At 42.3% G+C, this 25,522-nt stretch overlaps 1 protein-coding gene across 1 annotated transcript in view; it reads left to right on the plus strand.

The window, feature by feature from the left end:
* The window catches only part of ITPKA (inositol-trisphosphate 3-kinase A), a 70,170-nt gene extending 45,158 nt beyond the window's left edge, over positions 1–25,012 (plus strand). Inside the window, exons 2-7 of the mRNA XM_069949932.1 lie at positions 5,580–5,670; positions 11,384–11,597; positions 20,318–20,522; positions 21,934–22,035; positions 22,458–22,529; positions 24,752–25,012. Coding sequence (XP_069806033.1) covers positions 5,580–5,670; positions 11,384–11,597; positions 20,318–20,522; positions 21,934–22,035; positions 22,458–22,529; positions 24,752–24,952 — 885 coding nt within the window. The 3' untranslated portion in view covers positions 24,953–25,012. The remainder of the gene's footprint in view (positions 1–5,579; positions 5,671–11,383; positions 11,598–20,317; positions 20,523–21,933; positions 22,036–22,457; positions 22,530–24,751) is intronic.
* Positions 25,013–25,522: the final 510 nt, after the last annotated feature.

A 25,522-nucleotide genomic window follows, 5' to 3' on the forward strand; every position in this document is an offset into this window, starting at 1 on the left:
CTTTTTTAGAGGGAACCTGTTACCCCCCGTGCCGGGGTGACAGGCTCCCGACCCCCCGCTACAGCCCCCTATACTCACCTGATCCCGCCGGGTCACGCTTCTGGATCCGGTCGGGTCACGAAGATCTCAGCCGCTGCAGCCCGGCGCGCACTGAGAGATGAGTCCAACACTCATAGAGAATTCTCTATGAGCGTTGGACTCATCTCGCCGGGCTGCAGCGGCTGAGATCTCCGTGACCCGACCGGATCCAGAAGCGGGACCCAGCGGGATCAGGTGAGTATAGGGGGCTGTAGCGGGGGGTCGGGAGCCTGTCACCCCGGCACGGTAGGGTGACAAGTTCCCTTTAATCTGATAGCAGGCAAGCCTGATGCCCTATGCTCCACAAACCCACGTCTTTCACGTCTTTTACTCAGTTCACGTGCCCGGTGTATGGCGGCGTGCATGTGGACAAAATGTGAAGGTAAAGTGAATAATGAAACATAATGAAGGCCAATAGTAAAAAACTAAACATAATAAAGGCCAATAGTTTTGATTTTTGACTAAAAGATCTTAACGTACGTGAACAGGATCCGAAATAAACCCTAATTTCAGTAATATACTAAAAATCCTGATCCAGCAACATGTTTTCTGTACTTGATGATAGGGTTTGATAGAAGGCATGTACTGCCAGAATGGAGTCAGCTTTGTGACTATTCTCTAAGATTGCACAGAGTGTTCTAGATATCTTACTAGTACTTGTTCTGCAATTATTTATGTTTATTCCTGCCAAACGTGAATTTGTACATTCTGCCAAAATATTTATTTACTTTTTACGGAATCTCAAATGTCGATTGTCGAAAAAGTCTCATACCATCTACCCCACCATATGACTGCCCCTGAGAATGCCACCATTTTTTTTTTTTGTGGTTCATGTTTCATGAATATTTGATCTTTAGTAATTGGCTGTATGCTCTATATTTCTCAGTTACTAAAACTGAGTGTCTACGGAGTAAATGGAGTCTACGGAATATGATTTTTATGTGCAGAGGTTTCAGTTGAAGTTTTTTTTTAGGAGGTTATATAAGGCGGAGTTGTTGGCTCAAATTACGTCAGATATCTGGAGCACCATTTTATATATTAGCGTTTTATATATAAGTGTAACTAAACAATAACTTTTCAATGGGTACATGTCACTTTAAAAAAACTTTTGACGTGTCATAGAGAGGTCAAAGGTTTGGTTAGTTGAGGTCTTAAGGCCCTATTCCACGGAACGATTATCGTTCATAAACTCGCTCCAACGACCGCTCGTTAACGATCACTAAACAAATTTTTTTTTAGCGAATGATAACACATAACGTGAACAATATATGTAGTGTAACGATTATTTTGCGGTCGTTACATGGTCGTTTAAAACGTTCGCCGGGTGATCATGACCATAAGACATGACCATAAGACAAAACCACAAAGCGATTATCGTTAACGAGCGGTCGTTGGAGCGAGTTTATGAACGATAATCGTTCCGTGGAATAGGGTCTATAGTGTTCAGGCTCTGACGATTAAGTGGTACAGAACTAGGTGAGAGCGTCCTTACTGCCCACTTATCCTGGCTCGCTTTAGTGATCGGTCAGGGTCTGAACCCATACCCTGGCCCTTTTTCATGCCTGTAAGACAAACAAGATTTAGCAATGTATTACATTACGTATAACATATATTACATGGCTATGTAGTCATACTGGCTTTCCACACATCAGAGTGAAATAGGTTCATAATCTCTTCTAGTATTACCTCATAGTATATGACCCATACCCCATACATTTATTTAGGCCCTTGGATAATAAAATCTTATGGTGTCCATACACCTTAGATTAAAGGTGTTATCCAGCGCTACAAAAACATGGCCACTTTCTTTCAGAGACAGCACCACTCTTGTCTTCAGGTCAGGTGTGGTTTGCAATTAAAGGGGTTATCCAGCGCTACAAAAACATGGCCACTTTTCCCCCTCTCTTGTCTCCAGGTCAGGTGTGGTTAGCAATTAAAGGGGTTATGCAGCGCTACAAAAACATGGCCACTTTCTTTCAGAGACAGCACCACTCTTGTCTTCAGGTCAGGTGTGGTTAGCAATTAAAGGGGTTATCCAGCGCTACAAAAGCATGGCCACTTTTACCCCTCTCTTGTCTCCAGTTTACGTGTGGTTTGCAATTAAGCTCCATTTACTTTAATGGAACTGAGTTTGAAACCCCACCCAATCTGGAAACAAGAGAGGGGGGAAATGTGGCCATGTTTTTGTAGCGCTGGATAACCCCTTTAAGCTCCATTCAAGGGGTAGTGCGGCGTTTAACATTTATTCACTAAATAACACACATTGCGAAGTTAAACAACTTTGTAATGTGTGTTATTTAAGTGAATGGCCCCCTTCCCCATGTCCCCCCCACCCCGGAGGTGTGGGGCATTATACTTACTGAATTACTGTCGACCCCGGCCGCCATCTTGGGTCGACAACTTCATCTTCGGGAGGCCAGCCGCACACAGTTATGCTCAGCCAATCGCGGCTGAGCAGCTAATGATGTGGCAGAGGGGCTCCGGTATGAGGGACGGCTAGAGCGGTACGGCCGGCCTCCCGAAGATGACGTTGTCGACCCAAGATGGCGGCCAGGGTCAGTGAGTATAATGCACCACACTTCCGGGAAGGGGGGGAACACGGGGAAGTGGACCATTCACCTAAATAACACACATTACAAAGTTGTATAACTTTTTAATGTGTGTTATTTAGTGAATAAATCTTAAACGCCGCACTACCCCTTTAACTTCAATGGAACTGAGTTACAAAACCTACACCAAAACTGGAGACAAGAGCGGTGCTGTCTCTGGAAAAAAGTAGCCATGTTTTTGAAGCACTGGATAACCCCTGTAAAGTTGATGAAAGTAGACGATTTTAACCAAAATGTTCCACGAATGAAATTTATGAACAAATGATTGTTTATTGAAGGGTAGTTTGTTCAATCAGCAATCTACGTTTATTTAATGCATGTGGTCACCTGCATTGGATCGCCTTTCATTCAGGCTTAAGGCCCTATCACAAGGCCGGATCGGGGAGAGAAAGCGAGAGGCGCTCACTTACGCATTCCCCGCTTACTGTTGGTGCTGTTACACACAGGCCGACAGTGAGCCGGTAAGTGCAGGGGGGAGGTGGGGAGCTGCGGGGGGCAGCCAAGACAATCTCTAGATCATCTGGGACCATCGTTATCGTTGAAGTTGTTTTCGACATGTTGAAAGACAAGGATCAGTCGTACATGTCAGCTGATTGTTGCCTTTTAATACTAGCTATTACACCAAGCGATTATTGGCCAAATACAGCCAATAACCTCTTGGTGTAAAAGGGGCTTAAGTGGCACATTTGATCTGGTCATACATTTTAGATAACCATCGTCTAAACATTTGTTAGGCTATGTTCACACAGCGTCTGAAAAAGGCATCCGCTTTTTGTGTTTAAAAAGACGTGCATTATTGCATCATTTAAAGTGACTTGAATAAAATAAATTGAAGTCTATGGTAAAACTGACGTCTTTTTCACACCTTGTATCGAATGACAGATGTATTTTGAGGCAGACGCATTCAATACAATGTGTGAAAAAGACGTCTGTTATTCCATAGACTTTAATGCATTTTAGTCAAGCCAATTAAAATGATGCAATATTGCTTTTGATGCTTTTTAAACACAAAAGCGGACGCTTTTTCCCTTTTTTGGACGTTGTGTGAACATAGCCTAAGGGTGACAGCTATGTCTTCTGATTCCTCCATACATTTGCATGCTCATCCAAGTATCTTATGGGGAGAGAGGAGGAGGAGGATAGACCTGCTCTTGGCTGCCAGGTGTTGGAGGCATTCATGCCTAGAGAATTCTGTAGAATATGTATTGCCCCTCATGGTACAGAAGCAGGGACCTTCACTGACAGTCGTCCCTGTTCCTATGTAAGCAAATGGCCCAAAACAAATCCCAAATAAATTAAATAGGTAGCTTAAAAAACTTACAGCAAACTCTTACTATTACTTAGGGACTGATCCACTCACCTCTACACAGTAATATGTGCACGTGCAATAGGTGATTTTATTTTTTTTAGTACTTGCGGTAAGAAGAAGCCATATGGCAGTGTTATAACTATAGACATTACATCACTACATAACATCACACAGTGTGACTGCTGGGCTGTAGCATGGAAACATTTTAGGAAGAGGAAGGTGATCTGTGAAATCTTTAAAAAAAATGAGGTTGCACTTACAAGAATACAAGAGCTTCAGGCGCTACAAATATCCGAATGCAGAAGTACCATGTGTACGTGTGTACCGTGTGTAATGTCTCATATGTTATATGTCAAGTTATAGGAAGAGGCATTATGTATGTATCAGTCACTGCTCCCCTAATTATGTATAATGATATAAACTACGAGAAGCTTGTAGCGGAGCGTGAGTCACCGCAGAGAGTGCGGGTTACAGGCACCTCCTAATGTGTAATGATTACTCCATGTTTGTGCAGCGGTGCTTAACATTGTTTATTCAGATAATCCAGCTTACCAGGTTCTTAGCCTGTACAGATGTTTATTCTACAGCAGGAATAAGGGAAATTTACACACGGCAGTTCATGTCTTTTGCCGATTTTTCACTGTAGTGGAAGTGAAAACAGCAATGAATCTGCATATTCAAAGCAATTCTGTGGATTTGTGGCATGTTCATATTTAAAGTGACAATGTTTAAAAAAATTTTGGCAGAAATCAATAGTACAGGCGATTTTAAGAAACTTTATAATTGGGTTTATTATGAAAAAAAGCAGTTTGAAGCTCTCCCCCCTGTCTTCATGGTTCTTTTATAAAGAGGGGAGGGGTGGAGGGAGATGAGTCACCAAAACAGGATAACAAAGAGTTATAAGCTAGTTACAGCTACATCACCAGACTATCTTCTCTGAAGTCAGCACTGACCTCTCTGACCTCTGTGTCCCGCTGTGTAATCCTTTGCTCTCTGCTAGCAACTAATCTCCCTCCTCCCCCCTCCCCTCTCCATAGAACAGACAGGGCCCGACTGATGAGTCGAGATTTCCTGATATTGAGCAGTGAATGAGAGAGAGAGGGTAGGAGGGGGCCTGTGGAAAGTCTTTATGAATGCAGATAATGGCATATAAGCCCAATTACGAAGTTTCTTCATATCACCTGGACTATTGATTTCTGCAAAAATAAAATGACAGTGACACTTTAATGCATATGCTAGGAATATATATGTTATCCATAGGACAACATGCAAAAAATATTATAACAAAAAGTTTTCAGTAATTTATTATTATTATTATTATTATTATTATTTATTAGCGCTATACAATAGATAGGGGTATAGGAAAGCTGTGCTTACCTACGCGTATACGTATACCTACCAGGAGCTATTCATCTTGTGCTTAGAAAGTATTTCACAACGCTTGCACTAAATGTGCACGTTGACTATAGTGCGAACAAAGACTTGCAATCACATGTATTTTTTTTAGATCAGTGTATCGTATCACATTATTTTTTTCTTTGTGTTCTATTACATAACATTAATTGTCTTCCCTTTGCTTGCAGAACAAATCTTGGCAGAAGATCAGAACCATTGTGAACATTCCTGTTATCAGCCCTTTTAAGAGACGCTGGGTGCAGCTTGCTGGCCATACAGGTGAGTGTGGTGGAAGTATAGTTCAACTCAGTGACATTAAGAAAAAAAAAACTCTGAGATTCTAATTTTTTTTTTTATTGTGCACAAACACCCATTGTTGGTTTATAGATGACAGGTAGAGCACTTGATTTGTATATTTTTTATAATGTGGGTGCAGGGTAGACACACAGAAGTTTATATTTTGTAAACTCCTTTGGCATGTTCTTACATGGCATACAGTATATGATCCAGAAATTTCTGCAACTATTTACAAGTCTGTTCAGTAGCGGATTATAATAGGTCCTTTTCGGGCGGTAGCCCAGGCCCCAGGGCTCCTGGGGGGCCCATGGCTGCCCAAACAGACTTATACTTTTAGTGGTGAAATGTCTTCTGGCTACAGTTCTCCCATAATTTGCAAACAATGGCTGCTTTTTTACCTTAATTTTGCACAAATCAGGGCATCATGACGTTATCTATCCTGTACTATGAACACCACGCTAGCACTGCCATAGTTACAGTGGGGTGGGGGTGGGGGGGCAGGCTTGGTGAACAGCCCGGGGCCTATGGTAAAGTTAATCCGCCCCTGAATCTGTTAGTTGTAGAAGTGTCACTGTCGTTTCATTTTTTATTTTTTTTGCAGAAATCAATAGTCCAGGCGATTTTAAGAAACTTTGTAATTGGGTTTATTAGGCAAATATGCCATTATCTGCATTTAAAAAGAGTTTCCCCAGGTCCCCCCCCCTTCCCTCCTCTCTCTCCTTCACTGCTCATTATCAGGAAATCTCGACTCTCTTACATCAGTCGGGCCCTGTCTGTTCTATAGTGGGGGAGAGGGGGATTAGTCACCAGCAGAGAGCAGAGAACAAAGGGTTACACAGCAGGAGCTGCATGAAAGCGATATTTAGAGGTCAGAGAGGTCAGTGCTGACTTCAGAGGAGATAGCCAGTGATGTAGCTGTAAATTAACTCTTTGTTGTCCAGTTTTGGTGCCTCATCTCCCTCCACCCCTCCCCTCTCCATAGAGAACAATGAAGACAGGGGGGAGAGCTTCAAACTGCTTTTTCATGATAATAAACCTAATTACAAAGTTTCTTAAAATCGCCTGTATTATTCATTTCTTCAAAAAAAAATTAAACGACAGTGACACTTTAAGCAGCAAAGTTTACAACCAAACACTCAGCAATCTAAAATGGTGCACACAGACTTCAGAACAATGGAACAATGCATAACAAAGCAATTTTATTACATAATCAAACATATAGACCAAGATATTTTAAATAATTTGAAAAGACATATTGTGCAAAGATTACGCAGGAGGAGCAGTCCCTGATAAGCTGCTGCCATGGCCCGGGGGGCTTAGATGGCAACAGCAAGTGGGCTCTGGTGTTCTTACTAGGGCACTTGTCACAGTGGCCAGGAGTGGCGCTGCCCACCCCTGGACACATCAGTACTGGGCTTTGTAGGGGTAGCACAAGTGTGGGTGCAGGTGGTAGCTCCAAAACGATGAATTCTAAGTCCCTTCCTGTCTAGTAAAGTGGCACCACTAGGCTCTATTGCCTTAGGGCCAGTTCACACGGAGCAAAACCGGCAGAATTCTGCAGTGGAACTGTCCGCCATGAAATCCCGCCTACCTCAGTGTTACACTGTTTCTCTATGGGAGGGCTTGTGTGCCTCCACTCTCCGCTGCTCTCCGCTCAAAGAATTGACATGACAATTCTTTGAGCGGAGGCGCGCAAGCCCTCCCATAGAGAGACAGTGTCACACTCAGGCACCTTTGCTCCATGTGAACTGGCCCTTAGGCCTTTTTTCCAAGGTCCATATTCCATGGATGCTGTGGAGTGTGAAGCTGAGCTGAACTCCTGGCATCATGTGCTAAAAAGTGTTTGAATATTCGTAAAAATTTACTGACATAGCCAATTACTTACTTGGCTGATTACCGACCGTTTAGGCCGATAAGCATTCAGTATAATAGCACATGTTGAAAGATCAGCGATGGTCTGAAGCGCCACTCGATATAAGGATCATTTGGGAGTTTCCCCCTCGCTCGCTGTTTGTGTGTGTAATGGCACAGTGCAGCGAGCCGGGAATGAGGGAGAAGCAAGCGGCGACTTGTGTTCCGTTAAATATCTTTCCATGTACCGAAAGGTTAGTATGCCCAGACTTTGTAATATATTCCCTTTAAAGGATTTTTTTTTTTTGGAGTTTTGTTCTAGTACACAGGTAGCCCATGTATTACTAGATGCAAAACTACTCGCCTAAGCTGCCAGTCTGATAGGACAGACGTATATTTATTTTTTTGTATTTTTTTTTTTTTTACAAGGAGGTTTACAGCAATACTGTAGAGTGTCTGAAGCAGTGTATGTTTTAGTCAGGGGATTTCCTTCCATAAACTCCTCTGTGTACAGTATCGGCTGGCTGAAGACGATAAGAGCTGCAGCGCCATTCCAGCTGGAGGATTCCGTCTGTTATGACGTCACCCCACCGCTCTGTTACATTTCTCATGTGAAAAAGTGTAACGTGCTATTTCATTGATAAGATTAGTAAAAAGCCATGGTGACTTTGACACCGCCTGCTGGATTGTACGCGGCCTTCAACGCCAGCCTTCAGACGCATCCACCTGTGTTGTCGCTAACCCCGTATTAACCCTTGCTGTGCTGAGCTCTCATGTTTCTTACAGATTAAAAGCTTTGGGGAGCACCTGGCAGTTTCTTGGCTCTAACCTTGGCTCGTAGTTAATGATTTACTCCTGTACAAGTTATGCCTAGGAAACCAAGGCTGTTAATCTACAATAAAGAATAAAAACATCAGAAGGCGAACATTAGATTAAAATGTGCAGCATTGGAAGTTACTCAAGGACACATCAGGTTGTTCCAGCAGGTTGTTCACTGCAGTTGGACCTAATAACTCTATGTTGCAATCACGGGGGTCCAGGAAACTGAAATACGTGACTAATACAGTCTTCAGTAGTGCTACTTTAGCGGCCACTAAAAGCCGCATTACACGGCGCAGTGCTCCAGGGAAGCGAGCGCTGAGCTGTCAGCTCAGGTCTCGCTTCCCCCTCATTCTCCCCTCACTGCACTGTGCTATTACAAGCACAGACAGTGAGCTGGAGGCCTTAGATTGTTTGGGTGGCCCATTGAAGTTAGCAGCGCTGCGGTCACGGCTGCTATTACATGGGACAACGCACTGCAGACTGTCACTGACAAAATATGATCTTTCGGCATGTTGAAAGATCATGATCAGCCGACTGTGCATGTCAGCCAATCATTACCTTTCAACATGTGCTATTGCACTTAACGATATACGGCCTGAATGGTTGTTAATCGGCCAATTAAGGCTGATAATTGCCTGGAGTAATAGGGCCTTAAAAAAGAAGTACGGGGATGTTTAAAATCCGGCAACTTGCAGGGGCAGGGGGGATTTGGTAAAGAGTAGGCATTTAACCTCTCCCTGTGCCTCCAGTGAGTGGCAGGACCAGCCTCGTGACCCCTGCCCGAAGTCACAACTCGGGGGAAATGGCTATTCTGGGTGGATGGACTGACCGCTTAGCCAATCGGTGACTGGAGCAGCATCCCATCCCAGTCACTGACCGGCTGATCGGCCAGTCCATCAGGTTGTGCTCATTGCAGCACTAAGAAATTAAAAGTTGGTCTTGTTTGACCCAGCAGCTGCAACTGGTATCTTCTGTTACAAAGACAAATAACTCCCCCCAAATTTTGATGAAGTCCCAACTTGGGGGGGTTGCCTGACCTGAATGATGCACAGCCCACTCAGCTAATCAGCAACTGGAGCGGTGTCCTGCCCCAGTCACTGGCTGGCTGAGTGGGCTGTCAATCAGCCGGGTTGTGACGTTGGCCGAGAAGAACATCCTGGATTCTGGCAGTTGTCCCGAAGCGGCGATCGGGCTCTGGACAGGCACCCCCCACCCCTGCTTTTTCAGAAAATAACTGCAACACTGGACTTCTCCTTTAAGTGAAATACCACATTTGCTTCAAGGAATGTATTTGAAATGCTAAAGTAGTGACTCCCTAAATCATGCTAACTTTTGTCACTGAAGCACAGCATAGTAACCCTCAGGTATGTGAGAAAGGTGGATTTCTTTTCGTGCCGATCCACCAGCAGATGCATACAGTTTTACTATAGTTTGTTGCAGGAAGCTCAGTGACAGACGGCAGTGGGTAAGTATGGAGGGAAACCAGAGAGCATTTGAGACCCAGACATCCAGCAGGATATTATCAGATTATCCCTATGTGAGGACAATTGTGTACAACAGTAAAGAAATTCTTTACCCCAGGACACAGCATAGAGGCCAGTATAGCTCACATAACAGTATTTTGCAGGCAAAAATTGAGAATTCTGTTTACATAAGAAAATATATGTAAAGCTGGTGGTCTGCCCCCACTGGTGTGTTGCTGATCCTGTCAGGGACAGCCGCAGGGTTACCTTCACTACATATTGCCAGGTCCCTGCTCCTTCCTGCCGCAATGCCTATACTAATTCTGAGGGTGTGCATGCTCTCTTCTAGAGATGAGCAAACTTTGCGCATGCTCGAGTCCATCCAAACCCGAACTTTCGGCATTTGATTAGCGGTGGCTGCTGAACTTGGATAAAGCCCTAAGGCTATGTGTAAATCATGGATATAGTCATTGGCTGTATCCATGTTTTCCAGACAACCTTAGAGCTTTATCCAAGTTCAGCAGCCCCAGCTAATCAAATGGCGAACGTTCGGGTTCGGATGGACTCGAACCCAAACCCGGTTTGCTCATCTCTATTCTCTTCCTCTTAAAGGGCCAGCACACACACACCAAAACACTTTCCCAGCCAGCCCTTTTTATTCACCTAGTATATTAGGCAGTGTAATAGCCACACCCTACCTGAGCAAAATAACTTTACCGTGCTAGTTTCCTGTGAAGGTGTGTGCATGGTGTTCCATCATTGTATTTGACTCTGGCCTGCTTCCTGCCCCATCTCTTGCTGCTCCTTTGAATCATGCTATAGTCTCCTGTCTAAACTTGGCTTGTCCATAACATCTAAACCTGTACTACCCTCCCTGACAAGCCCCCTATCGACTATGAGTGTACTGTGCCAGTCTAGCCCTTAGCCTGTACTTGGACAACTTTCTGCCCGGCCCCTTGGTGCTTTGTATTAGTATCACCTGAACTGAAAAGGCTGGACCCCACCTATGTCAGATCCACTCGCACAGATCGCAACCTTGTGGTGTCTTGCAGCCAGATGCCACGTCGCGTGGGTAAAATGTTCACGCCCCATTGAGAATAGTGATGGCTGCTTCATTGACAGTCTAAAGAGGCGTGGACCTGAGGCTCTTCCCATTGAAAAGTGAAAGGTGGAGACCACCCAATTGACAATTTATTAGATAAATGTCACCCAAACTAATGCAGTTGATATATGGATGTCTACAAAGTGATCACAGGTCCTCTGTAATGCAATGTAATGAAAAATGGAAATCCTTCACTTATATATTAGGGGATTACATATATAACATTTCTATTATATAAGTATTAATATTTATAGGAAAATGTATATGGTGTTTTGGGTCTGCTGTACAGAACTGGGTTTATTCGCCCATTTTAACAATGAAATGATGTCGCTTTCCATTGTCTTAGGCTTTAGGCTATTGTTTATAGTAATGATTTCTTCAGTGCCAGTAAATAAGTATATGTAGTATTGAATGCAGATGTATTGTATTAATGTCGTCTGCTATCTGTATTTTCTAGGAAGCTTCAAAGCAGCTGCTGGGGGGACGATATTAAAGCGTTACTCTGAAAATGAGAAGAATTGCTTTGAGCTAGTGATGAAAGACTCCCTCGCCTCCTGCGTTCCTACTTTCCATGGGGTGACAGAACGAGACGGGGAAAATTACATCCAGCTGGACGACCTCCTGAACAGCTTTGATGAACCCTGTGTCATGGACTGTAAGATGGGTGTCAGGTGGGTGTCAGAAAATGTAGTGCGAATTTTACTGTTAAATATCAACTTCTTGTCTGTATTCTTTTCCTGCCCACACAATGACATTTTTAAGACTAGCAACAATTATTGAATAATGTGCATCAAGGCCATATATTATCTGCTATGGAGAGGATCACCATAGTAACCGTACTGGGGGGTAAAAGGGCAAGTAATGGCCCCGGTTTACATTTTTTGGCGGCGTTAATGATATTTTAGGCAAGAGCATGATAAACCGTTGCTTACACGTTTTCTTTTATTTGTGCACATTACAATATTGTTGTAGGGACCATTATCCAAGACTCCTCCAAGACTAGAGAACAATCGTAATGTAGTAGGGCTTGTTGAATAAAACGGTGTAAACTGAAAGCAAGTATGATGTACATCAATATAGCCAACCCTGCTTCATCACGCCTTATTAAATCACATGACATAATTGCTATAATTGCAATTACATAATCCCTGTCTGTTTGGAAGAGACCCCCAACAATCAGCTGATTAAAGGGTGCACCCGCTGGTTCTTCCAGAAAGAGATGCTCTTTGTTGCTGCCTCCCATCCTGGTTAATAGATGGGGTGTCCTGAATAAGGGACCCCACTTTTTTTTACCCTAACCACAGTTCACTGTACATTCCTGCTTTATGAATAAATTATTACTAATAGTTCCTTTTTATAGCAAAGCCTTTTAACCCCTTGATCACTGTGGCCATGCATGAGTACAGTATCAACAAAGGGAATGGAATAATGGACTGGGGGCTTCTGCGCAGTCAACCCTGAAAAGCATCCTAGGGCTTTCTGCACGTTAAAGTGAATGTACCATCAGGCCTGGGCTGAAGCACTGGAGGCGGGCTGACCCACCCCCAGTGGGAGTAAACCCCTGCCCCTCTATGATGCTGCTCCATTAGAATCAATGGAGCCGTATCATAGAGGGGCAGGGGTTTCCTCCCACTGAGAGTGGGTCGGCCCGCCTCCAGTGCTTCAGCCCAGGCCTGATGGTACATTCACTTTAAACCTACACTAAGGCTATGTTCACACATAGTGGGAAATTTATCATTTTCTAGATACAGACTTTAAAATAATTTTAAACAGAGGTAGCATAAATTGTAAGTAAAATCTATGCTAACTCTGAACTAGCGTAAATTTCAGAAGCATGACGCATGGACCACCATGGGCATGAACCTCTTAATAAGTCTCTGTTAGAAGACTCTGACCTACTATTGTGTTTCTATAGCGCACGGGACGCTGGGAATAAAAGTGCCATTTTCTTTAAGTCTTCCCTTTTTTTTTAGTGATTTAAATTTTTATAAACTTTTTCATTTTAGATTACATACAACAGCAGCCGAGGAACAATCGTCTCACATAAATAAAATAAACAATATAACAAAACACAATCAGTCTTGTCTTGCAGCATTCCATACCCTATTCCACAGTAACGATAATCGGCCGGATCGGCCCCATTTGGCCCGATTCGGCCGATTATCGTTCGGTGAAATAGAGAGAACGATCAGCCAATGATCGTGTCATCGGCTGATCGTTCATTTAGGGCCAGACCTAAAATCATCGTTCCCCCACCGCGCATCGCTACGGTTGAATAGCGGTGCGCGGCAGGCAACCGACGATTTGAGAAGAAGCCGCAGCATCATCATACATTACCTGGCTGCAGGGCTTCTTCTCCGCGCTGTCTTCATCCCCGGGTCCCGCGCGCTCTATCTTCTGAATGGCCGGTCAGCTGACGGAGCGCTCAGCCAATCACAGGCCGGGACCGCCGCGGCCTGTGATTAGCTGAGTGTGGCCTGTCAGCTGACCGGCCATTCAGAAGATAGAGCGTGGGGGACCCGGAGCGGAGGACAAGCCCTGCAGCCAGGTAATGTATTGCTGCAAGGGCTGCAAGGACATCGGCAATGATCATCGGGCCGTGGAATAGGCCCAGTAAATCTGCTAGATCGCCGCTCATTTACATCGATGATCCTTGGCCCGTGGAATAGGACCCTTAAGGTCCAGCCATCATAGGAATTTCTCATAGTTTACACTATCTCCATATGCTCAGTGAGTAGCCACACCGTATACCTAGCTGAGTACTATATCTACTAAGCATCTTGATTTTCTCTCCCCCCTGTGGTCCTGCCGTGGAAGCTGGAGTGCACGGCAATTCTTCTCTACCATTTTAATATTGTTGGTCCTCATAGTTATAGTGTATTCCATATGGTAATTGAATTGTACTGCTGCTTTGATCTCATTGAGCGATGGATTTTCATTTTTTGGCTATGCTGTCCTAGGGGACATCAGCACATGTACCAGCACTGCACGGTCCTGTACTGGTACATCCTCTATGTCCAAGGAGAGCAGGGCTGGACTCAGGCCCCATAATAGCGGGTAGCCAAGAAGTTGTTCTACAAATTTATATCAGAAGTGGCGGGCACTCCAACCACACATGAAGTAAACATGACGTTTGATGGTAAATAATACATTTCCATCCACTGTTGCTGTGTAAATGTGCGTTTTAATACGGAATCTGTCACTTGGTCACAAAGGGCATACTACTCTTTTGCGAAGCTAGAGTCTTGTATGCTAACGCTAATCCTTTAGATTCCTGCTTAGGATCCCATAGGAATGTATGAAATAAAAAAAATCTATTTAGGTAGTTTGGTGTGCTGGGGGTGGGACTACCACCCTCAGTGCACCGATCTTCCCTACTCTACAAAGATGAACACTGGAGTGACCTTACTGACGAGCACTGTAAAATGAATAAATAAAACATCACATATCGCAGTTTAAAAAAAAAACGTATTTTCGTACAAAACTCTGTGGGCAGACTTTAAGGGGCAGCTGCAGAGCCCTCCCTTTGCGCACAAATTGTGGTTTTTTTTGCGCCCTAGCTCACCATATGGGTGGAGAAGGGGTGTGGCAAAATTTATTAAGATGTGCTAGATTTATCAAGATCTATAAAGAGTTGTGCGCCTCTGATAAGTTGCTAATGATGTCTGTGCGCACAATTATCGAGCCGCGTAATAGGCTTAGTAAACGAGCACCGATCTAGCAGATCAGTGCTCACATTTGTGATCAGATCAGGCCGTGTAATATGGCCCTTATGGTACTTTTACACGGTGCGATTATTCGCCCGATCTTACGATTAACGATTTTGAATGACCGATGTTTTTTTTTTATAACGATCAGCATTTAGACGGAACGATACATCGTACGGAAAATTCGCTATGCGATCGTTTTCACACGTAGGTGAAATCGCTGAAAGAATGTTTACACGAAACCATCTGCGAATTTTTTGCGAACGATCAACGATGATTTGTGAACATGTTAAAAGATCAAAATGAACGTTTTTTTGCTGGTCGTTTGATCGTTCGCTGCGTTTACACGTACGATTATCGTTCGAAATTGACCGTTATCGTGCAAAAACGAACGATCAATCGTCCTGTGTAAAAGTACCATAAGTCTGGTCTCAAGTTTCGATGGTCCAGGAAGAAAGATTGTATGTTGAAAATATTGTAACTTGAGGCCATTGTAAGTTGAGGAATCACTACTTATGTATGAGCCGTAGTGATTGTGGTGAGAACAGAGAAAAGGAAATCAGACGCTGCAAGGTTCATTTTTATGCAATACTTTTACTTTCTCTTTCCTTTTACAAGCAGGTTTTTAAAAGTTGTTTGTTTTTGTGAGAAATAGGAAGTATAGCAAAAAGAAAACCTCAATTTTCTTTTGTTTTTGACTGGGCTCTGTTGCTTTAGGTTGAAAAAGAGAACATTGCTTGAAGGGGTTATTCCAAGATTAAACTACACTATAAATTAAAATTATTATGGTGATGATGCACAAAACTGTGTCATGTGCACAAAGCCTTAGACCATCAAAGGGGTTATCCAGCGCTACAAAAACATGGCTACTTTCTTCCAGAGACAGCACCACTCTCGTCTCCAGTTTAAGTGGTGTTTTGTAACTCATTTCCATGGATGGAGCTTAATTGCAATTCCAATTAATTAGAAGAAAATGTCCATGTTTTTTGTAGCACTGAATAACCCCTTCAATGTTTGGGAAATCACTATGTTGAAGGGGTTATCCCAAGATTAAAAGCTGTCCCCTATTCAAGGTTATAACTAGGTGATCAGTGGTGGTCTAACAGCTGCAAGTGATCTCAATAATGGGAGTCAATTGTCAACAGATTGAAAGGGAGCAGCAGAGCACATTCACTTACTATAGGGCTTGTGAAAATGAGTTCATTGCTCAGACTTTGCTTTTGGTCGCAGCAAGACAGGAACCATGAAAACTTCTAAAACCATCCTTAGGGTACAAACACACACACCGTATACGCAGCGTATTTACTGCTGCGATACGCAGCAAATACGCAGCAGATACGCAGCAGATTAGATCTAAATAACTGAACACAGCATCAAATCTGCTGCAGATCTGCTGCGTATCTGCTGCATATACGGTGTGTGTGTTTGTACCCTCAATCCATATAGTGGTCCATCATAAATAGTCACTACTTGTGGTAGACGGCAAGACTATTCGCACAAAAGCTCCGGCCTGGTTACCCACCTCTAGCAGTACCTGTTGGCAGATCATGGCCTCGCCATACGTAGCCATTGATTCGCCAGCTGAGGCAATAAGATAATGATTCAACACGGAATCTGATGAATCGCTGTTGGCAGACTGGGTGTAGAAGGATAACGCCCAGGACAGATCCATGATAATTATTATTTTATTTTTTTTACTAGTAAACAATATAGATATAGAGAAGGACATTTCCAGGTTACCACTTGCAATAACACATTAACTTTTATAGCTACAGTGAGATGTAGACAGTCATTGTTGACATAGTTTTTATTATCTGTCATAGGGTAGGTTACCTAACATGACCTAAATACATTATTTTATTAGGACCTTGGAAAATATGTACTTACATGAATGAAATGTTAATGAACATAAATTTATTTTATTATTTGACTATAAACAATATGACTACCAGAGCGCCAGGTGAGGTGCAGCTCGCACACTACCTCTTCAAGGTAGCATTCCCTTGAAGTCAATGTCTCACTCTAGGGTCTGTTCACACGTACAGACTCGCTGCGTATTTATCGCTGAGAGTTTCTCACCCATAAATCCACAGCGAAGGTACAAACACACACACCGTATACGCAGCAGATACATAGCAGATTAGATCTAAATAACTGAACACAGAATCAAATCTGCACCATGAAATCTACTGCGTATCTGCTGCATATACGGTGTGTGTGTGTTTGTACCCCGATACTGATTGCTATCAAGTCAATGTATGTGTATTGTCGCTGCGTGTTTGGTGCGATTTTTACCTGCAAGTTTTAATTTTCACATGATTTTCACAGGCAAGTTCAACACCACAAAAAACGCAGCTACTTTCGTGCGAGTTGTGTGCGAGTTTTACGCAGCGAGTCTGTACGTGTGAACAGACCCTTAATAGGAGACTTAAAACATGACTGGGAATGTGTGCTTTGTTTTATAAGGCTATCTTCCCACTACGGATTTGGTCTCGTTAAATAGAGGGCCGCAAATAATAATCGCGATCATTATTTTTGGCCGTCTATATTGTCCAGATGTCCACCTTTCCCCATTATGTTCCCGTAGTGGGAACAGAGTCTGAATATGTCTAGCACATTTAATAAAAATGCTGGCACATTTGGAGACAAGATTTTGTCTCAGCAATCTTAGGCTATGTTCACACTAGCAAACCGATAAGTTTATAGGTCAGCACACAGTCTTAAGATTAACCAGTTATGTCTTTTGGCTGGATTGCCTTTGCACGGAGCACGTGAGAGGTGCCCCTTGTTCCTGGGGTATTTCACAATGAAGAAAGTAGAAGAATTCTCTCCATCTCCCAAATGTATTTCAATGCTTTATTTTAATTCATAAAAACACCGACCCGTTTCAGACCCCACTGGGTCCTTAGTCATGGTTTTCTGATGATACATTCATCCTCTCCCACCAGTCCCTGACATAGAGCGGCAGAGTGGTATCTATATTGACATCATGTAGGGAAATCCATCTGACACCGGGCACAGACGGTGGGAGAGGATGAATGTATCATCAGAAAACCATGACTAAGGACCCAGTGGGGTCTGAAACATGTCGGTGTTTGTATGAATTAAAATAAAGCATTGAAATACATTTGGGAGCTGGTGAGCATTCTTCTTCTTTCTTCATTATGTTCACACTATGTTTAAGCAATGGAGACTTTTTAAACTTTTAGACTTTTTGTGTGAACAGCTATCATTTCCGGGCGCTGTTCTGTGGACCGCGTCTGGAAATTATAGGCATGTACATTATAATAACAATGTGTGCATACTGCAGACGGCAATGCAATCCTGCCCCCTGCAATAAAGAACTAATGGACGCTGACTGCAATGGAATCAGCGTCCATTGTTTATATAAAAAGACCATAGTGTAAACATGGCCTTAGGGTACTATTCCACAAAGCGATTTTTCGACTATCTCAAACGACCGCTATGGTGAACGACCTGAAATTGTACACGGAACAATGATCGTTACTAATGATCGTTCTTGCAGTCGTCCTATAGTTGCTACTGTGAATGACCGAACAACGTCTTATTGATTTTGGATGATGGATGTGGATAATTTAAAAAAAAAAAACCTCTTGCACTTTTAGGCTAGGTTCACACTATATAAGGCTATGTTCACATTACATACTTTTTATGAAAACAACGTCTGTTGTTCATACTTCAATGATTTGCATTGAAGTCAATGCAAACAATGCGTTGTTTCAAACAATCGCCGTAATAATGATTGAAATAATGATCATGTCAATTATTAGTATAATTTACACAAAAAAGGCCATTGTCATGAAAGACAGACGTCATTTTTACATAGCCTTCCTACTATTGAAATAGCTGTGGATTTGAAGGAAATGTGCAATATGTGACCCTGTTTTTACCCAAAACAAACAGCTAGCTCACATTGTCTGAGCTATGCTATAAAAACTGAAACCAATAAAACAGCAACACTATAAACAGTGCAGTTGGGTAAAGGAAGGAAACCGAATCGGGTGACGTGCATAAGAACAAGTGCGTGTTTTTAAATCTCTACCCTTTTCTTTTTATTATTAACGTCACATCACCTACAAAGAATTCTCATATTATCATTTTTTATTACATTTCCATGTAGTTGAGTTAGCACAGCCAACTTCAAAAAGCTGTTAAGTTGTAAAGATGAAATATGGTGTTATGTTTGTGGACCCGCAAGTAAACAGGTTAGCTGCTTGTACTCTACTAGCTTAGTTACTTGAGATTCAAAATAGAGAATGTTCTTGATTTTTTCAGTAACTTATTACTATTACTTATATACTATTACTAAATATAATTATGTGCTGTGCCTCTGACATGTATATAGACCAAGTACTAGTCTAAATTATGCTGTGGGAGTGTTTTATCACCATTTGCAAGTTAAAGGGGTTACCCAGCGCTACAAAAACATGGCCGTTTTCTTCCAGAGACAGCACCATTCTTGTCTCCAGTTTGGGTGTAGGTTTTTTAACTCCCCCGTGGAGCTCTGGATACTTACTGTTTTCTGGAAGTCCCGCTCCTGGACCCGATCCCGGGATAGAGATATGTCAGAAGCTGAGCGCGCGCTGTATGCTAATTACCAGAGATGAGTCTGACGTCCATAGAAAATGACTGGAGCCGACGGCGATATCCCCATCCCGGGTCCAGGAGCAGGACTTCCAGAAAAGAGTAAGTATCCAGGGCTCCACGGGGGTCAGGCGGCTTTGCCCCGTCACACCACGTGACAGGTTCCCTTTAATTGCAAACCACGCCTGAACTGGAGGCAAGAGAGGTGCTGTCTCTAGAAAAAAGAGAAGAGAAAAGAGGAGCAGTACCAGAACAAAGAAGATTTTTTTTTTAAACTTTTTATGTTGGTATAATTTATCATTAATATTTGGCAGTGCCGCCTCTTGTTGTTCGTTAATTGTTTAGTGCATTTTAATTTACAGATTAACATTTATGTATTTTTAGATATTCTTGTGAGGCTTTAGCTCGGATTTCTTGTATCCATTTATATATAAAGTGGAATGTACTATTCATACCCAGGCCATGCTCACTCGGTTTCCAACCATGTAATTTGGAGACATTGGCCCAGATTTATCGATTCGTTTCTGACCATAGCTTTGTAGCTGTAGCTATAGATCAGAGTGGGATCAGGCAGACGGATAGTCCAGAAAGATGGTGTCTTTTAAAGGACTGCTTATATAAAACAACCTTTCAACACCAAAAGAGGATAGATTTAAGGAGCAGCATTGTTGCAACCATGTCATCACATCCCAAAAAATGAATTCAAGCAAAACGCAGAGATAACATTAAGCAGAGCCTTGTCTTGCACTAAATCACATTCACAACTATGCTTGTTAAAAAGAAATTTTCTATTATGTAAAAAATCATCTCTTTCCATTCCTCTTTCCAAAAAGACTATGGGATGTGTTTTGTGACACAGTCCCAGGGCATGATAGGACAGAATCTTTGTCTTTTTTTAGTTTACGCAAAAAAAAAAAGGCAAGGTTACAAAAACATATGAGGAAGCTTGTGGTAGGGAAGCAGAAGTGCAAGAGTCAATGGATGGAATAATACATGAACTTGTAAATTGGTTTCAGAATATATGGAGGTCCACAGATGTGCATTGTGTATAATTGGTTTGTATCATCTTCATCTTGCAGGACGTATTTGGAAGAGGAGTTGACGAAGGCCCGAGGAAAGCCCAAGCTAAGGAAGGACATGTATAAGAAGATGATTGAGGTGGATCCTAACGCACCTACAGAGGAGGAAAGTGCTCAGCAAGCTGTCACCAAACCCCGATACATGCAGTGGAGAGAAACTATTAGCTCAACATCTACTTTGGGATTTAGGATTGAGGGTATTAAGGTCAGTGTGCTATGCTGTACCACTTAAAGGGTTTTCCAGAGTTGTCAAAACATTTCCAAGGGACAAAGAAACTTTGTAATTAAGTTTATTAGCCAAAAAATGCATTTGTATCATGAAAAAGCAGTTTGAAGCTCTCCCCCTGTCTTCATGGTTCTGTTATAAAGAGGGGAGGGATAGAGGGAGATGAGGCACCAAAATAGGACAACAAAGAGTTAATTTACAGCTACATTACCGGGCTATTTCCTCTGAAGTCAGCACTGACCTCTCTGACCTCTGAATACTGGCTTTCACAACAGTCCCGCTGTGTAATCCTTTGTTCTCTGCTCTTTGCTGGCGACTAATCTCCCTCCTCCCCCTCCCCTCTCCATAGAACAGACTGGGGCCGATTAATGTAAAAGAGTCGAGATTTTCTGATAATGAGCAGTGAATGAGAGAGAGGGGGAGGGGGGACCTGGGGAAAGTCTTTTTGAATGCAGATAATGGCATATTTGCCTAATAAACACAATTACAAAGTTTCTTAAAATCGCCTGTAAAATCAATAGTACACACGTAAAAAAATTATACTTACCCTTTTCAGTCAATGCTAGTTCAGTGCCACTGCTGCTCTGAAGTCTCTTGTGGAAGACCAGCAAAAATTTCTCTATACACTGTAGTGCTGCAGCCAGTCACTGACCTCAGCGGTCATGTGGCTTCTGAGGTCAGTGATTGGTTGCAATGTAGAGTGTAAGGTGGCATTACCTGGGCATTTCCGCTGGGGGGTTTTGGAGCAGCTGTGGCACTCAGTCGGGAGTGACCGGTTGGTGTCCCTGCCCCCTAGTAATATTTTGACAGGCAAAGTGTGCCAACATGGCACCAGACTGGAAGTACACAGACCCACTGAAAGCATGTCACTGGCAATTCCCGTCCGCACACATACCAGTCACGCATGTGCAGATGCATTGTGTGCCTTGATGGCCAGGCAGAAGGAATATTATAAGACATGAAGTTATATTGATTGTTATGCTTTATATATGCTAATGCCGAGATATGGAAGAGAGATCACATTCTGATAGGTCTAAGGATAGGCACACGGATGCATCCTTTTGTGACCAAGAGGAGCACAGTGGGAACTGGAAGTCAACATGATTATTTGCTTATATATTGCAGTGGTAGAAAGAAAGGTTCACACTATGTAAAAATTAAGACTGTCTTTCATAATAACAACCGTCATTGCGCAAATAATATTTTTGAAATGACAGATGTTATTTGTTCAATGACGGTTGTTAATATGAAAGATGCCTGTCAATTTTACTTACTGTGAACCTAGCCTTAAAATATAGTAGCACTAGTTGGTGTCTATTTCAACAGTTCTTGGTAGATGTTATTTTCAGAAATGAAGACTAATGTTCTCCATGCTTTTTTAATTTTCCAGAAAGGTGATGGGACATGCAACACACACTTTAAGACGACAAAAACTCGGGACCAAGTCCGCAAAGCCTTCCTTGAATTTATTGATGGAAATATCATAATCTTGGTATGTAGACTGGTAGAATGAACACCTATGCACAGCGTTGGATGAACCATTTTGGTCCTCATTTAGCTGCAGGAGGGGGTCCCCCAGCCCTCCATTGCCCCTCATCAGCACATACATGCTTGGAGGAGATACAGTAAATGTATCCTGTTGCTCCATACAACTCTATGAAAGACACAGAGCATGTGTGCCCCATACTTGTGATAGATAGGTGTCCCAGCAGTTAGCTTTTAACAACTTAACATTTACAGTACCATCTGTGGATAGGTTATATATGTTTCCGGCTGTAATGGCATTTTAACAGTAAGAGCTATATTTTGAATATATATGAATGACATAAAGTTTGGTCTCGTCTAGCATAAAGTTATTTCTTGAGGTGTAATAAGCATGCTACTGATTTTACAACTTTTTATTACATCCTGCAGAAGAAGTATCTGATTAGACTAAAGGAAATTAGAAGTATTGTGGAATCTTCAGAATTCTTCAAACATCATGAGGTGAGTTAATCATTGACACCCTGCATGTAGGTTAAAGTCTAGGGATTGCATACTACAAGGTGGGGCAACGGAAACGGCAAGAGCTAGTAAAAAAACATAAAAATCTAAACGAAGACCATACAAAAGGCCGGCATACCCGTAATACTTACTAAACAGGATGCATATTCTTTACAGTTGTACTATTTGTTTTTTAAGAACAATTCATATCTTACATTTTTGGATACCCTTTTTTTGCAGATAGCAAATAGTTAATTTTTTTAACAAAATTATAGTGGAACTATCAACAGGTTTAATGATTCTAGCCTGCTGATAGCCCCCCTATAGCGGCCGGGACGCTGAGGAGGAAGGTGTGTGTTTAAGTCGGGGTAAACTCTGCTTGGAGCACCGTTAGGAGCACTTCCGCGTCATCATCCCCCATTGATTATCATTAAAAGGGATGGGTTGTATGATGCGGCAGTGCCCCTCACAGTGCTCCGGACCAGAGTTTACCCCAACTAACTGTGTGGGCCTCACACAGAGGAGGAAGTTAAAAAACTTTGAAGGGCAACTATCAGCAGGTTAGACAAATCTAACCTGCTGTAGTTCCCCTTAAAAGTTTTTTTTCTTCTTTAGAAATGATCATGCAGCACTGTGCATGACAGTAAACGTATTTTGAATCTGGTGCCATAATAGTCTTCCGAGCGTCCATTCTCCCTGCTCACCACCACATACACTGGAACCTTATTCCCGTTTTGTCTCAGAAGCACCTGTTTTAAGTCTTCAGTGGTTTGGTGGGCGTCCTAGGTGGATGGCATTCGAAAACCCTCAGTATATTTGTAGTCCAAACCAAAAGTGCAGGACAGCACCCACTGATGATCAAGCCACGTTAATCTTATGAATTCTTACAATAAAAGAAGATGTCATCATAAATGAGTGACGATATTAACTTCTTCATTTGTCACTATTTATTCACTTTATTTGCATAAATCAGCAGTGAATTTATAAAAAGTCTATTCAAAAGAATGTAGTTTCCCCTTCTCGGCCTGTGGGTTTTCTGTAAATGTTGAGAAATGTTTAAAGAAAAAGAAAATATTAAAATATGAAAGAGTTTCAACTGCAATTGTAGCCTCTCCCTCTGTGTTTGAGAAACTGCAGAGCTGATGTATGGAGGCATGTGATTGTCTTTTACTCATTGTGGAATATTTGGGCACCATTTAAAGGAGAAGTCCGGTGAAAATATTTATTAAAGTATAGTATTGCTCACCAAAAGTTATACAAATAACCAATATACACTTATTACGGGAAATGCATATAAAGTGCTTTTCTCCCTACACTTACTACTGCATCAAGACTTCACTTCCTGGATAACATGGTGATGTCACAACCCGACTCCCAGAGCTGTGCAGGCTGTGGCTGCTGGAGAGGATGATGACAGAGGGATGCTCAGTGTCCCTCCAGTGCCCTGTGTCCCTCAGTGTCCTCTGCCATCATCCTCTCCAGCAGCCACAGCCCGCACAGCTCTGGGAGTCAGGTCGTGATATCACCATTTTATCCAGGAAGTGACATCACCATGTTATCCAGGAAGTGACATTACCATGTTATCCAGGAAGTGACATCACCATGTTATCCAGGAAGTGAAGCCATGATGCAGTAGTAAGTGCAGGGAAAAAGCACTTTATAAGCATTTCCCTTAATAAGTGTATATTGGGGATTTGTATAAGTTTTGGGGGGCAATACAATACTTTAATAAAAAAAAAAATTCTCCTTTAACTACAGTCCATGTGCTTTGTTTTTCCACCATTGAAGCCCTGTGTAGTTACGTTCTCCACCTCTACAGGGAAGAGGAGATTGGAATTGTTCTCTGTAGATTTATTTTCGTATTATATTTTCCTTTTTTTTTTTTTTTTTGCTTTACTGGAGCCAGGTTTTTCCTGCGAGTATTAGCATGCCGCACTTGTAGGCCTCCGGCAATAGCTACTTTCCAGTCTCTTTGTATAATCTATTGAATAGTTCCATGTGTGAATACAAGTCTGTGGAGAGGAAACTGAATATACCTGAATTTCTTTTTTACATAATCTTCCACTTTTTAAGAAGTTTAATAAAAATACATAACACTTTGCCTCCCTATTGGAGACTTCTAGCTACCAACAGAATCGTTCCCGCCACACGGCTCGTATAGTTGTCACTATCCTTAAATGTTCTGCTTTGTAATAGCAAAACAATAACTCTCTGCTTTCTGCTAGGTAATTGGAAGCTCCTTGCTGTTTGTACACGACAAGAAAGGCAAGTGTAACGTATGGCTTATAGATTTCGGAAAAACGACACTGCTACCAGAGGGACAAACTCTGAATCACCGTATTCCCTGGCAAGAGGGGAACCGAGAAGATGGTTACCTTTATGGATTTGACAATCTTATTGAAATCTTATCCAGCATTGCGTCTTGATAAGGATTCCTCAGCGACTTTCCCCTGACCACTACATTAGGATTAGACATTTATTTTTAATGCTGTTTACTATTTGAGATGGATTTTATCTACTGGTGATGGAACCGAAGAAGCTTTTTAACATAGGAATCATAATGCTTGTAATGTACATCTTCATCATACTGACTTTTTTTAATGGATTATTTATACATCATTTTCAACCCCCTATGACTTCCTGGTACGCTCTGCAGAGATCTTCTCAAAATCTTACGTTGTTTGATGAAACCTTCCCGTACTCTACAATGCAGAATCTTTAGTCATGTCATCAGAGTTTACACATTTTCTCAAATAACATAGCTGCATGAGTCGGACAAGACCTGTATTTTGTACTGCCAGTTATTTTAACAGACAGTTTTAGTCTAGACCGCTTATAGAAAGTGGACTCATGTATGTAATGGCTTTAGTGCCCCCCCTCAGCTAAGCATGTATGTATTCTTAGTTGGGATAGGGGAGGAGACCACCTCTAGATACATCTGGCAGCAGCTTATATTCCTAAAAACAAAAGGATTGGACACTTAAAATACAACAGCC

Source organism: Dendropsophus ebraccatus, chromosome 13 (genome assembly GCF_027789765.1).
Source record: "Dendropsophus ebraccatus isolate aDenEbr1 chromosome 13, aDenEbr1.pat, whole genome shotgun sequence".
Taxonomy (NCBI): Eukaryota; Metazoa; Chordata; class Amphibia; order Anura; family Hylidae; genus Dendropsophus; species Dendropsophus ebraccatus.